The following is a 17,092-nucleotide window of genomic DNA, read 5'->3' on the forward strand; positions in this document are numbered from 1 at the left end:
ATCTGTCAGTAATATGGCCATCTGTCCGTAATATGGCCAACTGTCAGTAATATGGCCATCTGTCAGTAATATGGCCATCTGTCAGTAATATGGCCATCTGTCAGTAATATGGCCATCTGTCAGTAATACGGCCATCTGTCAGTAATACGGCCATCTGTCAGTAATACGGCCATCTGTCAGTAATACGGCCATCTGTCAGTAATACGGCCATCTGTCAGTAATACGGCCATCTGTCAGTAATACGGCCATCTGTCAGTAATACGGCCATCTGTCAGTAATACGGCCATCTGTCAGTAATACGGCCATCTGTCAGTAATATGGCCATCTGTCAGTAATATGGCCATCTGTCAGTAATATGGCCATCTGTCAGTAATATGGCCATCTGTCAGTAATATGGCCATCTGTCCGTAATATGGCCATCTGTCAGTAATATGGCCATCTGTCAGTAATATGGCCATCTGTCCGTAATATGGCCATCTGTCCGTAATATGGCCATCTGTCAGTAATATGGCCATCTGTCAGTAATATGGCCATCTGTCCGTAATATGGCCATCTGTCAGTAATATGGCCATCTGTCAGTAATATGGCCATCTGTCAGTAATATGGCCATCTGTCAGTAATATGGCCATCTGTCAGTAATATGGCCATCTGTCAGTAATATGGCCATCTGTCAGTAATATGGCCATCTGTCAGTAATATGGCCATCTGTCAGTAATATGGCCATCTGTCAGTAATATGGCCATCTGTCAGTAATATGGCCATCTGTCCGTAATATTGCCATCTGTCCGTAATATGGCCATCTGTCAGTAATATGGCCATCTGTCCGTAATATGGCCATCTGTCAGTAATATGGCCATCTGTCCGTAATATGGCCATCTGTCCGTAATATGGCCATCTGTCAGTAAGATGGCCATCTGTCAGTAAGATGGCCATCTGTCAGTAATATGGCCATCTGTCAGTAATATGGCCATCTGTCCGTAATATGGCCATCTGTCAGTAATATGGCCATCTGTCAATAATATGGCCATCTGTCCGTAATATGGCCATCTGTCAGTAATATGGCCATCTGTCCGTAATATGGCCATCTGTCCGTAATATGGCCATCTGTCAGTAATATGGCCATCTGTCCGTAATATGGCCATCTGTCAGTAATATGGCCATCTGTCAGTAAGATGGCCATCTGTCAGTAATATGGCCATCTGTCAGTAATATGGCCATCTGTCAGTAATATGGCCATCTGTCCGTAATATGGCCATCTGTCCGTAATATGGCCATCTGTCAGTAATACGGCCATCTGTCAGTAATATGGCCATCTGTCAGTAATATGGCCATCTGTCAGTAATATGGCCATCTGTCAGTAATATGGCCATCTGTCAGTAATATTGCCATCTGTCAGTAATATGGCCATCTGTCAGTAATACGGCCATCTGTCAGTAATACGGCCATCTGTCCGTAATATGGCCATCTGTCCGTAATATGGCCATCTGTCCGTAATATGGCCATCTGTCAGTAATATGGCCATCTGTCAGTAATATGGCCATCTGTCAGTAATATGGCCATCTGTCCGTAATATGGCCATCTGTCCGTAATATGGCCATCTGTCCGTAATATGGCCATCTGTCAGTAATATGGCCATCTGTCAGTAATATGGCCATCTGTCAGTAATATGGCCATCTGTCAGTAATATGGCCATCTGTCAGTAATACGGCCATCTGTCAGTAATATGGCCATCTGTCCGTAATATGGCCATCTGTCAGTAATATGGCCATCTGTCCGTAATATGGCCATCTGTCAGTAATATGGCCATCTGTCAGTAATATGGCCATCTGTCAGTAATATGGCCATCTGTCCGTAATATGGCCATCTGTCAGTAATATGGCCATCTGTCAGTAATATGGCCATCTGTCCGTAATATGGCCATCTGTCCGTAATATGGCCATCTGTCAGTAATATGGCCATCTGTCAGTAATATGGCCATCTGTCAGTAATATGGCCATCTGTCAGTAATATGGCCATCTGTCAGTAATATGGCCATCTGTCAGTAATATGGCCATCTGTCAGTAATATGGCCATCTGTCAGTAATATGGCCATCTGTCAGTAATATGGCCATCTGTCAGTAATATGGCCATCTGTCAGTAATATGGCCATCTGTCCGTAATATGGCCATCTGTCCGTAATATGGCCATCTGTCAGTAATATGGCCATCTGTCAGTAATATGGCCATCTGTCAGTAATATGGCCATCTGTCAGTAATATGGCCATCTGTCAGTAATATGGCCATCTGTCAGTAATATGGCCATCTGTCAGTAATATGGCCATCTGTCAGTAATATGGCCATCTGTCAGTAATATGGCCATCTGTCAGTAATACGGCCATCTGTCAGTAATATGGCCATCTGTCAGTAATACGGCCATCTGTCAGTAATACGGCCATCTGTCAGTAATACGGCCATCTGTCAGTAATACGGCCATCTGTCAGTAATACGGCCATCTGTCAGTAATATGGCCATCTGTCAGTAATACGGCCATCTGTCAGTAATACGGCCATCTGTCAGTAATACGGCCATCTGTCAGTAATACGGCCATCTGTCAGTAATATGGCCATCTGTCAGTAATACGGCCATCTGTCAGTAATAAGGCCATCTGTCAGTAATATGGCCATCTGTCCGTAATATGGCCATCTGTCAGTAATATGGCCATCTGTCAGTAATATGGCCATCTGTCCGTAATATGGCCATCTGTCCGTAATATGGCCATCTGTCAGTAATATGGCCATCTGTCAGTAATATGGCCATCTGTCAGTAATATGGCCATCTGTCAGTAATATGGCCATCTGTCAGTAATATGGCCATCTGTCAGTAATATGGCCATCTGTCAGTAATACGGCCATCTGTCAGTAATATGGCCATCTGTCAGTAATATGGCCATCTGTCAGTAATACGGCCATCTGTCAGTAATATGGCCATCTGTCAGTAATATGGCCATCTGTCAGTAATATGGCCATCTGTCAGTAATACGGCCATCTGTCAGTAATACGGCCATCTGTCAGTAATATGGCCATCTGTCAGTAATACGGCCATCTGTCAGTAATATGGCCATCTGTCAGTAATACGGCCATCTGTCAGTAATATGGCCATCTGTCAGTAATATGGCCATCTGTCAGTAATATGGCCATCTGTCAGTAATATGGCCATCTGTCAGTAATATGGCCATCTGTCAGTAATATGGCCATCTGTCAGTAATATGGCCATCTGTCAGTAATACGGCCATCTGTCAGTAATACGGCCATCTGTCAGTAATATGGCCATCTGTCAGTAATACGGCCATCTGTCAGTAATATGGCCATCTGTCAGTAATATGGCCATCTGTCAGTAATATGGCCATCTGTCAGTAATATGGCCATCTGTCAGTAATATGGCCATCTGTCAGTAATACGGCCATCTGTCAGTAATATGGCCATCTGTCCGTAATATGGCCATCTGTCAGTAATATGGCCATCTGTCAGTAATATGGCCATCTGTCAGTAATATGGCCATCTGTCCGTAATATGGCCATCTGTCAGTAATATGGCCATCTGTCAGTAATATGGCCATCTGTCAGTAATACGGCCATCTGTCAGTAATATGGCCATCTGTCAGTAATATGGCCATCTGTCAGTAATATGGCCATCTGTCAGTAATATGGCCATCTGTCAGTAATATGGCCATCTGTCAGTAATATGGCCATCTGTCAGTAATATGGCCATCTGTCAGTAATATGGCCATCTGTCAGTAATATGGCCATCTGTCAGTAATATGGCCATCTGTCAGTAATATGGCCATCTGTCAATAATATGGCCATCTGTCCGTAATATGGCCATCTGTCCGTAATATGGCCATCTGTCAGTAATATGGCCATCTGTCAGTAAGATGGCCATCTGTCAGTAATATGGCCATCTGTCAGTAATATGGCCATCTGTCCGTAATATGGCCATCTGTCCGTAATATGGCCATCTGTCCGTAATATGGCCATCTGTCAGTAATACGGCCATCTGTCAGTAATATGGCCATCTGTCAGTAATATGGCCATCTGTCAGTAATATGGCCATCTGTCAGTAATATGGCCATCTGTCAGTAATATGGCCATCTGTCAGTAATATGGCCATCTGTCAGTAATACGGCCATCTGTCAGTAATACGGCCATCTGTCAGTAATATGGCCATCTGTCAGTAATACGGCCATCTGTCAGTAATATGGCCATCTGTCAGTAATACGGCCATCTGTCAGTAATATGGCCATCTGTCCGTAATATGGCCATCTGTCAGTAATATGGCCATCTGTCAGTAATATGGCCATCTGTCAGTAATATGGCCATCTGTCAGTAATACGGCCATCTGTCAGTAATACGGCCATCTGTCAGTAATACGGCCATCTGTCAGTAATACGGCCATCTGTCAGTAATACGGCCATCTGTCAGTAATACGGCCATCTGTCAGTAATACGGCCATCTGTCAGTAATATGGCCATCTGTCAGTAATATGGCCATCTGTCAGTAATATGGCCATCTGTCAGTAATACGGCCATCTGTCAGTAATACGGCCATCTGTCAGTAATATGGCCATCTGTCAGTAATATGGCCATCTGTCAGTAATATGGCCATCTGTCAGTAATATGGCCATCTGTCAGTAATACGGCCATCTGTCAGTAATACGGCCATCTGTCAGTAATATGGCCATCTGTCAGTAATACGGCCATCTGTCAGTAATATGGCCATCTGTCAGTAATATGGCCATCTGTCAGTAATATGGCCATCTGTCAGTAATATGGCCATCTGTCAGTAATATGGCCATCTGTCAGTAATATGGCCATCTGTCAGTAATATGGCCATCTGTCAGTAATATGGCCATCTGTCAGTAATATGGCCATCTGTCAGTAATACGGCCATCTGTCAGTAATATGGCCATCTGTCAGTAATATGGCCATCTGTCAGTAATACGGCCATCTGTCAGTAATATGGCCATCTGTCAGTAATATGGCCATCTGTCAGTAATATGGCCATCTGTCAGTAATATGGCCATCTGTCAGTAATATGGCCATCTGTCAGTAATATGGCCATCTGTCAGTAATACGGCCATCTGTCAGTAATATGGCCATCTGTCAGTAATATGGCCATCTGTCAGTAATATGGCCATCTGTCAGTAATACGGCCATCTGTCAGTAATATGGCCATCTGTCAGTAATATGGCCATCTGTCAGTAATATGGCCATCTGTCAGTAATATGGCCATCTGTCAGTAATATGGCCATCTGTCAGTAATATGGCCATCTGTCAGTAATACGGCCATCTGTCAGTAATATGGCCATCTGTCAGTAATACGGCCATCTGTCAGTAATATGGCCATCTGTCAGTAATATGGCCATCTGTCAGTAATATGGCCATCTGTCAGTAATATGGCCATCTGTCAGTAATATAGCATCAGTCTGTCTGTCCAGAGTACTGCCTCAGTCTGTCTGTCCATGATATGGCCTCAGTCCATCTGTCCATAATATGTCTTCAGTCTATCTGTCCATAATATGTCCTCAGTCCATCTGTCCATAATATGTCCTCAGTCCATCTGTCCATAATATGTCCTCAGTCCATCTGTCCATAATATGTCCTCAGTCCATCTGTCCATAATATGTCCTCAGTCCATCTGTCCATAATATATCCTCAGTCCATATGTCCTCAGTCCATATGTCCATAATATGTCCTCAGTCCATATTCCAAATTATCCTAAAGCTTCTTATTATATTAGACTGTGTGGGTGGAGCTAGACTGTGTGGGTGGAGCTAGTCTGTGTGGGTGGAGCTAGACTGTGTAGGTGGAGCTAGACTGTGTGGGTGGTGCTAGTCTGTGTGGGTGGAGCTAGACGGTGTGTGTGGAGCTAGACTGTGTGGGTGGAGCTAGACTGTGTGGGTGGAGCTAGACTGTGTGGGTGGAGCTAGACTGTGTGGGTGGAGCTAGTATGTGTGGGTGGAGCTAGACTGTGTAGGTGGAGCTAGACTGTGTGGGTGGTGCTAGTCTGTGTGGGTGGAGCTAGACGGTGTGTGTGGAGCTAGACTGTGTGGGTGGAGCTAGACGATGTGTGTGGAGCTAGACTGTGTGGGTGGAGCTAGACTGTGTGGGTGGTGCTAGTCTGTGTGGGTGGAGCTAGACGGTGTGTGTGGAGCTAGACTGTGTGGGTGGAGCTAGACTGTGTGGGTGGAGCTAGACTGTGTGGGTGGAGCTAGACGGTGTGTGTGGAGCTAGACTGTGTGGGTGGAGCTAGACGGTGTGTGTGGAGCTAGACTGTGTGGGTGGAGCTAGACGGTGTGTGTGGAGCTAGACTGTGTGGGTGGAGCTAGACTGTGTGGGTGGAGCTCCTCTCAACCTTTTTCTTTTAAAGACTTCCTTTATGACATGAACGTGTTGTTATGTGTTCAAGCATTGGAGCGACGGCTCAGTTCACCTGTGATGAGGACCATGTGCTGCAGGGCTCCAAGACCATCACTTGTCAGAGGGTGGCTGAGGTGTTCGCTGCCTGGAGCGACCACAGACCTGTCTGCAAAGGTGAGTCCCTCTTCCTGGTACATCTAATATAGATACATGCTGCCTGGAGCGACCACAGACCTGTCTGTAAAGGTGAGGCCCTCTTCATGGTACATCTAATATAGATAACTGCTGCCTGGAGCGACCACAGACCCGTCTGCAAAGGTGAAGCCCTCTTCCTGGTACATCTAATATAGATAACTGCTTTGATTAAACCAGGGCCTGTGGATATATGCAGATTCTAATGGTCAATCCTTTACCTCTGTTTAATATTGTACGATAGCAGAGAATATTACACCAGCAGCCCTTTACACACAGTATTATTCCCTCTCTGCATTTAAACATCTCACTCTTTTCTCTTTGTTTCAGTTAAAGAGCGGTGGAACATTGACTAAACATGACATTTTCTAGTATCCCATTTAAATATCTCACTCCTGTCTCTTTTTTAAAAAATTATTTTTTATTTAACCTTTATTTAACTAGACAAGTCAGTTAAGAACAAATTATTATTTACAATGACGGCCTACCAAAAGGCAAAAGGCCTCTTGCGGGGACGGGGGATTGAAAAATAAAAATAAAGTAAATAAAATATAGGGCAAAACACACATCACGACAAGAGAGACACCACAACACTACATAAAGAGAGACCAAAGACAACAACATAGCAAGGCAGCGACACATGACAACACAGCATGGTAGCAACACAACATGACAACAACATGGTAGCAGCACAACATGGCAGCAGCACAACATGACAACAACATGGTAGCAACACAACATGGTAGCAGCACAAAACATGGTACAAACATTATTGGGCACAGACAACAGCACAAAGGGCAAGAAGGTAGAGACAACAATACATCACACAAAGCAGCCACAACTGTCAGTAAGAGTGTCCATGATTGAATCTTTGAGTGATTGAGTCTTGTTTCAGTTAAAGAGCCGCGGAACATTGACAAAACGTGACATATTCTAGTCTCTCATTTAAACATCTCACTCCTGTCTCTTGTTTCAGTGAAAACGTGCGGATCGACACTCCAGGGTCCATCGGGGACTTTCACCTCTCCCAATTTCCCCATCCAGTACGAGAGTAATTCCCACTGTGTGTGGATTATCACTGCTAGTAACCCCAATAAGGTACGGTTTATATGCGTAAGCCTTTACCTGTCAGCTCTCTCCTAGTCTCTCCTAGTCTCTCCTATGCTCTCCTAGTCTCTCCTAGTCTCTCCTAGTCTCTCCTATGCTCTCCTAGCCTCTCCTAGTCTCTGCTATGCTCTCCTAGTCTATCCTAGTCTCTCCCAGTCTCTCCTATGCTCTCCTAGTCTCTCCTAGTATCTCCTATGCTCTCCTAGTCTATCCTAGTCTCTCCCAGTCTCTCCTAGTCTCTCTTATGCTCTCCTAGTCTCTCTTATGCTCTCCTAGTCTCTCCTAGTATCTCCTATGCTCTCCTAGTCTCTCCCAGTCTCTCCTAGTCTCTCTTATGCTCTCCTAGTCTCTCTTATGCTCTCCTAGTCTATCCTAGTCTCTCCCAGTCTCTGCTATGCTCTCCTAGTCTCCCCCATGCTCTCCCATGCTCTCCCAGTCTCTCCTAGTCTATCCCAGTCTCTCCTAGTCTCTCCTAGTCTCTCCCAATCTCTCGTTGACATTGAAGTCATTATCTATGCTTCACAGTACCATGTGTTAGCTAACGTTACCTAACGTCATTAGGATAATTATGCACTGTTCCTGCATTGCTAATTCAACATTGTTTTGTTACGTGAAAACACTGCAGGCATACGGTGCGTCACAAATGTCACCATTTTCCCTATTTAGTGCACTACGTTTGACCAGCGGCCATTTGGTAAAGTGCACTATCTAAAGAATAGAGTGCACTTTGGGACGCTGTGCTCTCCTGTCCCCAAAGCACAGACACTACAAGGTCCTAGAGAACAACAGAAGCATGTTGCCGTCATGTTTCGCTGTCGGCATCGACAGAAATGTGACACGCGTGGCATTTTAAAGCTTCAATCTGAGCTCCGTGTGGACGGGGTAGAAGTACACTTAAATACAACAATATTCTGCTCCACCGTTTTTCTTCATTCAGATTAAGCTTCCCTGCATGTGTCCCGGTATATGTTAAAAGCTTCCCTGCATGTGCCATGTTATATTTGGTTGTGTTAAAAGCTTCCCTGCATGTGCCATGTTATATTTGGTTGTGTTAAAAGCTTCCCTGCATGTGTCATGTTATATGTTAAAAGCCTCCCTGCATGTGTCATGTTATATGTTAAAAGCTTCCCTGCATGTGTCATGTTATATGTTAAAAGCCTCCCTGCATGTGTCATGTTATATGTTAAAAGCCTCCCTGCATGTGTCATGTTATATGTTAAAAGCCTCCCTGCATGTGTCATGTTATATGTTAAAAGCTTCCCTGCATGTGTCATGTTATATGTTAAAAGCCTCCCTGCATGTGTCATGTTATATGTTAAAAGCTTCCCTGCATGTGTCATGTTATATGTTGAAAGCTTCCCTGCATGTGTCATGTTATATGTTGAAAGCTTCCCTGCATGTGACATGTTATATTCGGTTGTGCGTATGGTTAAATTTAAGGGAGGAGAGTAGCTCAATCACAGTCAGCTACCATGCATCCCAAATAGCAACCCATTCCCTATATAGTGCACTAACATTTCATCAGGGCCCAATATGGCTCTGGTCAGAAGTTGTGCACTATATATAAAACAGGATGCTATGTGGGATGCATCGTAGGTGACTGTGACCAGAAGATTCATAAAAAGGGGGAAGGCAGAAAGGCAATTCATTATTTCAGTCAATAAGTTCATCTCAAATTGCATCATTGCATGATTGCTTCTCAATATTTGATTTGTGTTCTGAGGGGGATTGTCAAATCCGTGCCATTAGCAATCTATAAAGTCCTCCCTGAAGACCATTTGCAGAGCTTCTGGGTTTGAACAGTTCAGGGCCTTGCTTTTGGTGAGAGAAACACACACGTCCACTCTACTTGACGAAATTCATCCGTTTGACAGGACTTGTTAGGATTAATTTTTGGTTTCTTTTGTGTTTAATCGAATTGTCTTTCACTCATTGTGAACCGAAAGCTGTGTGGGCGGATATTTAGTAAACATCAGAAAAATGACTTGAATGAATATGATTCGAAAAACATTCTCCCAACGGTGTGTTTTATGTGAATCAGCAGCTGCCGGTACGTCTGTTTATGAAATGTGATATGAGGTAAATGTGGAATGATTCTCTGGTCACATACTGTGACATGCTGAATGTGATATGAGGTAAATGTGGAAGGATTCTCCGGTCACATACTGTGACATGCTGAGGTAATAGCAGTCGCTGGGTGGATTGTGTTGCTGTTATCTTCTCTAGAGCTTCCTGTCGGCGGTGGACTAGCTGTCGTTTTACCAGATACCACGTCCCTATTATAAAGCCTCTTAAATGAACACACTGTTTATTTCTGTTGAAAATTTAAATCTTTCACGTCAAATAAAGCAATGCATTCATTTTTGTTGTCCGATGAATAATAATGTGTTTAATAATATAAATTAGTCTAAAATACGTTTGGCAGTATACGTTGTATAAATCGGTATACTTCAACAGGTTATCCAGATCAACTTTGAGGAGTTTGACCTGGAGATCGGCTATGATTCGTTAACCATCGGAGACGGAGGGCAAGTCGGAGACTCGAGAACAATAATACAAGTGTAGGTATTATCCTCAGATCCCCACAACCAAATCTAGCATGATATAGCTGTGAGTGTCACGCCCTGGCCTTAGGTATCTTTGTTTTCTTTATTATTTTAGTTAGGTCAGGGTGTGACATGGGGGATGTATGTGTTTTGAATTGTCTAGGTGTTTTTGTATGTTTATGGGGCAGTGTTTAGTCTAGGTGTATGTATGTCTATGGTGCCTAGATTGGTTCTCAATTAGAGACAGCTGTCTATCGTTGTCTCTGATCGGGAGACATATTTAGGCAGCCATAGTCATTAGGTAGTTTGTGGGTGATTGTCTATGTCTATGTGTAAGTTGCCTGTGTCTGCACTTGTCATTATTATAGCTTCACTTTTGTTGTTTTGTTTAGTTTGTGTAAGTGTTCTTCGTCGATTAAATATTTGTTCATTTCACGCTGCGCCTTGGTCCTCCTCTCTTTCACGTAACGACGATCGTGACAGTGAGATTATACTTAAATAAACATGTTTGATGGTTCAATTAAGTCCACTTACATTCCACGTTGTTATTTAATGTTAATATTAACCCTAACTAATAAACATGTCTGTTGTTTACAATAATGACGTATTGTCAAGTCTCTCTTACATGACTGGTTGTTTAAAAAAGGTAAATAGCCTTTAAGATCACCTCGTCTCTTAATTATGTTCTTGTATTGAACTTTTAATTGGACAGATAAGTCCATTAAAGAACAGATTCTTATTTACAATAACAACCGATCTGATTGGCTGAAGGGCAGAATTGTGACGGGCCATTGGTTGTATTGTGCTCTTGTCTGCAGCCTGACAGGCAGCTTCGTGCCAGACCTTATTGTCAGCATGTCCCATCAAATGTGGCTCCACCTTCAGTCTGATGAGAGCGTGGGATCTATCGGCTTCAAGATCAACTATAAAGGTACACGAACTATCAACCTCTTTAACCCTCGACACAGTGTACAGTCCTCCTCTGTGCTGATAACGATACAATGTTGAGGTACACACACTATCAACCTACCTTAGCCCATGCCTGTCCCAGACCTATCCCCAGCACCCAGCCCCTATCCCAAGCCCCTATCCCCAGCACCTATCCCCAGTCCCTATCCCCAGCCCCTAGCCCCAGCCCCTAGCCCCAGCCCCTATCACCAGCCCCTATCCCCAGCCCCTATCCCCAGCCCCTAGCCCCCAGCCCCTATCCCCCAGCCCCTATCCCCCAGCCCCTATCCCCAGCCCCTAGCCCCCAGCCCCTAGTCCCCAGCCCCTATCCCCAGCCCCTATCACCAGCACATATCCCAGCCCCAGGCCCCTAACCCCAGCCCCTAACCCCAGCCCCTAGCCCCCAGCCCCTATCCCCAGCCCCTATCCCCAGCCCCTATCCCCAGCCCCTATCACCAGCATATATCCCAGCCCCAAGCCCCTAACCCCAGCCCCTAGCCCCCAGCCCCTATCCCCAGCCCCTATCCCCAGCCCCTATCCCGAGTACTTATCCCCTGCCCCTAGCCCCCAGCCTCTTGACCATAGCCCCAGCACCAGACTACCTCCATCCCAGACCTGGCCCAGCACCAGACTACCTCTATCCCAGACCTGGCCCAGCACCAGACTACCTCCATCCCAGACCTGGCCCAGCACCAGACTACCTCTATCCCAGACCTGGCCCAGCACCAGACTACCTCCATCCCAGACTTGGACCAGACTACCTCCATCCCAGACCTGGCCCAACACCAGACTACCTCTATCCCAGACCTGGTCCAGCACCAGACTACCTCCATCCCAGACCTGGCCCAGCACCAGACTACCTCCATCCCAGACCTGGTCCAGCACCAGACTACCTCCATCCTAGACCTGGCCCAACACCAGACTACCTCTATCCCAGACCTGGCCCAGCACCAGACTACCTCCATCCCAGACCTGGCCCAGCACCAGACTACCTCCATCCCAGACCTGGCCCAGCACCAGACTACCTCCATCCCAGACCTGGTCCAGCACCAGACTACCTCCATCCCAGACCTGGCCCAGCACCAGACTACCTCTATCCCAGACCTGGCCCAGCACCAGACTACCTCCATCCCAGACCTGGCCCAGCACCAGACTACCTCCATCCCAGACCTGGTCCAGCACCAGACTACCTCCATCCCAGACCTGGCCCAGCACCAGACTACCTCTATCCCAGACCTGGCCCAGCACCAGACTACCTCCATCCCAGACCTGGCCCAGCACCAGACTACCTCCATCCCAGACTTGGACCAGACTACCTCCATCCCAGACCTGGCCCAACACCAGACTACCTCTATCCCAGACCTGGTCCAGCACCAGACTACCTCCATCCCAGACCTGGCCCAGCACCAGACTACCTCCATCCCAGACCTGGTCCAGCACCAGACTACCTCCATCCTAGACCTGGCCCAACACCAGACTACCTCTATCCCAGACCTGGCCCAGCACCAGACTACCTCCATCCCAGACCTGGCCCAGCACCAGACTACCTCCATCCCAGACCTGGCCCAGCACCAGACTACCTCCATCCCAGACCTGGTCCAGCACCAGACTACCTCCATCCCAGACCTGGCCCAGCACCAGACTACCTCTATCCCAGACCTGGCCCAGCACCAGACTACCTCCATCCCAGACCTGGCCCAGGACCAGACTACCTCTATCCCAGACCTGGTCCAGACTACCTCCATCCCAGACCTGGCCCAGCACCAGACTACCTCCATCCCAGACCTGGTCCAGCACCAGACTACCTCCATCCCAGACCTGGCCCAGCCCCCAACCTCCATCCCAGACCTGGTCCAGACTACCTCCATCCCAGACCTGGCCCAGGACCAGACTACCTCTATCCCAGACCTGGTCCAGACTACCTCCATCCCAGACCTGGCCCAGCACCAGACTACCTCCATCCCAGACCTGGCCCAGCACCAGACTACCTCCATCCCAGACCTGGCCCAACACCAGACTACCTCCATCCCAGACCTGGCCCAGGACCAGACTACCTCTATCCCAGACCTGGTCCAGACTACCTCCATCCCAGACCTGGCCCAACACCAGACTACCTCCATCCCAGACTTGGACCAGACTACCTCCATCCCAGACCTGGCCCAGCACCAGACTACCTCCATCCCAGACTTGGACCAGACTACCTCCATCCCAGACCTGGCCCAGCACCAGACTACCTCCATCCCAGACCTGGCCCAGCACCAGACTACCTCTATCCCAGACCTGGCCCAGCACCAGACTACCTCCATCCCAGACCTGGCCCAGACTACCTCCATCCCAGACCTGGCCCAACACCAGACTACCTCCATCCCAGACCTGGCCCAACACCAGGCTACCTCCATCCCAGACCTGGCCCAGCCCCCAACCTCCATCCCAGACCTGGTCCAGACTACCTCCATCCCAGACCTGGCCCAGGACCAGACTACCTCTATCCCAGACCTGGCCCAGACTACCTCCATCCCAGACCTGGCCCAGCACCAGACCACCTCCATCCCAGACCTGGTCCAACACCAGACTACCTCCATCCCAGACCTGGCCCAAAACCAGACTACCTCCATCCCAGACCTGGCCCAGCACCAGACTACCTCCATCCCAGACCTGGCCCAGCACCAGACTACCTCCATCCCAGACCTGGTCCAGCACCAGACTACCTCCATCCCAGACCTGGCCCAGCACCAGACTACCTCTATCCCAGACCTGGCCCAGCACCAGACTACCTCCATCCCAGACCTGGCCCAGCACCAGATTACCTCCATCCCAGACCTGGCCCAGCACCAGACTACCTCTATCCCAGACCTGGCCCAGCACCAGACTACCTCCATCCCAGACCTGGCCCAGACTACCTCCATCCCAGACCTGGCCCAACACCAGACTACCTCCATCCCAGACCTGGCCCAACACCAGGCTACCTCCATCCCAGACCTGGCCCAGCCCCCAACCTCCATCCCAGACCTGGTCCAGACTACCTCCATCCCAGACCTGGCCCAGGACCAGACTACCTCTATCCCAGACCTGGCCCAGACTACCTCCATCCTAGACCTGGCCCAACACCAGACTACCTCCATCCCAGACCTGGCCCAGGACCAGACTACCTCTATCCCAGACCTGGTCCAGACTACCTCCATCCCAGACCTGGCCCAGCACCAGACTACCTCCATCCCAGACCTGGTCCAGCACCAGACTACCTCCATCCCAGACCTGGCCCAGCCCCCAACCTCCATCCCAGACCTGGTCCAGACTACCTCCATCCCAGACCTGGCCCAGGACCAGACTACCTCTATCCCAGACCTGGTCCAGACTACCTCCATCCCAGACCTGGCCCAGCACCAGACTACCTCCATCCCAGACCTGGCCCAGCACCAGACTACCTCCATCCCAGACCTGGCCCAACACCAGACTACCTCCATCCCAGACCTGGCCCAGGACCAGACTACCTCTATCCCAGACCTGGTCCAGACTACCTCCATCCCAGACCTGGCCCCACACAGACTACCTCCATCCCAGACCTGGCCCAAAACCAGACTACCTCCATCCCAGACCTGGCCCAGCACCAGACCACCTCCATCCCAGACCTGGTCCAACACCAGACTACCTCCATCCCAGACCTGGCCCAGCACCAGACTACCTCTATCCCAGACCTGGTCCAGCACCAGACTACCTCCATCCCAGACCTGGCCCAACACCAGACTACCTCCATCCCAGACCAGCACCAGAGACCCTATGAGATAGTCCCTTATCTGTTTGATACTGATAGTATCTAACATTTGACTAATCCCTATCTCTTTCTCTGACAGAGATTGATAAGGAGAGTTGTGGGGACCCAGGCACACCTCTGTATGGCTTCCAGGAGGGCAGTGGGTTTCTGAACGGGAACGTGCTGCGATTCGAGTGCCAGTTTGGCTTCGAGCTGATTGGAGAGAGGATGATCACCTGTCAGAACAACAACCAATGGTCTGCTAACATCCCCATTTGCATATGTGAGTATCTGGACTTGCAGAGTATGGAGAGTATGTTCATTGTTGGAAATGCCTTAAAGCAGAGTAATTCTGTGGAATATGTTTTTATTAAAATAAGTCATGAAATACATCATTACACTTTTCAGGTTTTACATCCCATACGTAACAGAGTATGTCAATTTATAGGAAAACCCTCCCATCCTGCCTCGGTGGAATACCTTAATGAACATGTGTTCATGAGTGAACAAATAACATAGGAACATACAAACATAAACATTTCTACACCTAACCCACTCCTTTTTCAAACTCCCACAGTCCCATGTTTCTCCAACTTCACGGCGGCCGTGGGCACTGTGCTGTCCCCTGACTACCCAGAAGGCTATGGGAACAACCTGAACTGTGTGTGGATCATCATCTCTGAACCCGGCAGCCGGATCCACCTGGCCTTCAACGACTTTGACCTGGAGCCTCCATACGACTTCCTCACCGTCAAGGACGGAGACCAGGTAATGGATTAATTGAGACTAGGTAATGGATTGATTGAGACCAGGTAATGGATTGATTGAGACGAGGTAATGGATTAATTGAGACCAGGTAATGGATTAATTGAGACCAGGTAATGGATTAATTGAGACCAGGTAATGGATTGATTGAGACCAGGTAATGGATTGATTGAGACCAGGTAATGGATTGATTGAGACCAGGTCATGGATAAATTGAGACCAGGTAATGGATTGATTGAGACCAGGTAATGGATTGATTGAGACTAGATAAGGGATTAATTGAGACCAGGTAATAGATTCATTGAGACCAGGTAATGGATTGAATGAGACCAGATAATAGATTAATTGAGACCAGGTAATGGATTCATTGAGACCAGGTAATGGATTGATTGAGACCAGGTAATGGATTAATTGAGACCAGGTAATGGATTAATTGAGACCAGGTAATGGATTAATTGAGACTAGGTAATGGATTGATTGAGACCAGGTAATGGATTGATTGAGACCAGGTAATGGATTGATTGAGACCAGGTAATGGATTAATTGAGACCAGGTAATGGATTAATTGAGACCAGGTAATGGATTAATTGAGACCAGGTAATGGATTAATTGAGACCAGGTAATATATTGATTAAGACCAGGTAATGGATTGATTGAGACCAGGTAATGGATTGACTGAGACCAGGTAATGGATTGATTGAGATCAGGTAATGAATTGATTGAGACCAGGTAATGGATTAATTGAGACCAGGTAATGGATTAATTGAGACCAGGTAATAGATTAATTGAGACCAGGTAATGGATTGACTGAGACCAGGTAATGGATTGATAATTGATTGAGTAGCTAGTAAAAGGGGAAAGGCATCATGGAGGTTTTTAAATCACTCTTTAAAAAACCCACCGTTTTAGCGAAGCCGGAAAGCTTCCTAGCTTTATGTTAGTGGTCTCTTACATTCTTTCTGTGATTTTAGGGTATTTTAGTTAATCTCTTATTGCCTCTTGGTTTGTGGTAAATTCTTTCATTTTCTTGTTTTACCAAAACGTTTGTGATGTTTAAGTGTATAGTTTATTTGAATAGTGTTGTGTTGTTTAAATCCGTTTAAATCCGATGTGGTCGTACCAGGCGGGCTCGTCCATCCTGGGGAGATACTCAGGGGCCGAGGTTCCCTCCCACTTCAGCTCCAACAGCAACATACTACAGCTGGAGTTCCAGGCAGACCACTCCATGTCCGGACGAGGGTTCAACATCACCTACAGCAGTCAGTAACCTGCTCTACTACCACCACACATGTCTTACAAGTCACTTTGTTTTGGGAGGGGGGGAAGGCAGACCACTCCATGTCCGGACGAGGGTTCAACATCACCTACAGCAGTCAGTAACCTGCTCTACT

General features: G+C 47.5%; 2 protein-coding genes across 2 annotated transcripts in view; both read left to right on the forward strand.

Moving 5' to 3' along the window:
- The window catches only part of LOC139572851 (CUB and sushi domain-containing protein 3-like), a 107,956-nt gene extending 90,988 nt beyond the window's left edge, over positions 1 to 16,968 (forward strand). Inside the window, exons 7-13 of the mRNA XM_071395661.1 lie at positions 6,442 to 6,566; positions 7,561 to 7,682; positions 10,149 to 10,252; positions 11,056 to 11,168; positions 15,037 to 15,219; positions 15,514 to 15,704; positions 16,825 to 16,968. Of these exons, the coding sequence (XP_071251762.1) occupies positions 6,442 to 6,566; positions 7,561 to 7,682; positions 10,149 to 10,252; positions 11,056 to 11,168; positions 15,037 to 15,219; positions 15,514 to 15,704; positions 16,825 to 16,968 (982 nt within the window). The remainder of the gene's footprint in view (positions 1 to 6,441; positions 6,567 to 7,560; positions 7,683 to 10,148; positions 10,253 to 11,055; positions 11,169 to 15,036; positions 15,220 to 15,513; positions 15,705 to 16,824) is intronic.
- Positions 1 to 17,092, forward strand: part of LOC139572868 (CUB and sushi domain-containing protein 3-like) — a 1,528,140-nt gene that overhangs the window by 415,568 nt on the left and 1,095,480 nt on the right. The gene's annotated exons all lie outside the window — the stretch shown is intronic.

The sequence above is a fragment of the Salvelinus alpinus genome, chromosome 4 (assembly GCF_045679555.1).
Source record: "Salvelinus alpinus chromosome 4, SLU_Salpinus.1, whole genome shotgun sequence".
In the NCBI taxonomy this organism is placed as follows: Eukaryota; Metazoa; Chordata; class Actinopteri; order Salmoniformes; family Salmonidae; genus Salvelinus; species Salvelinus alpinus.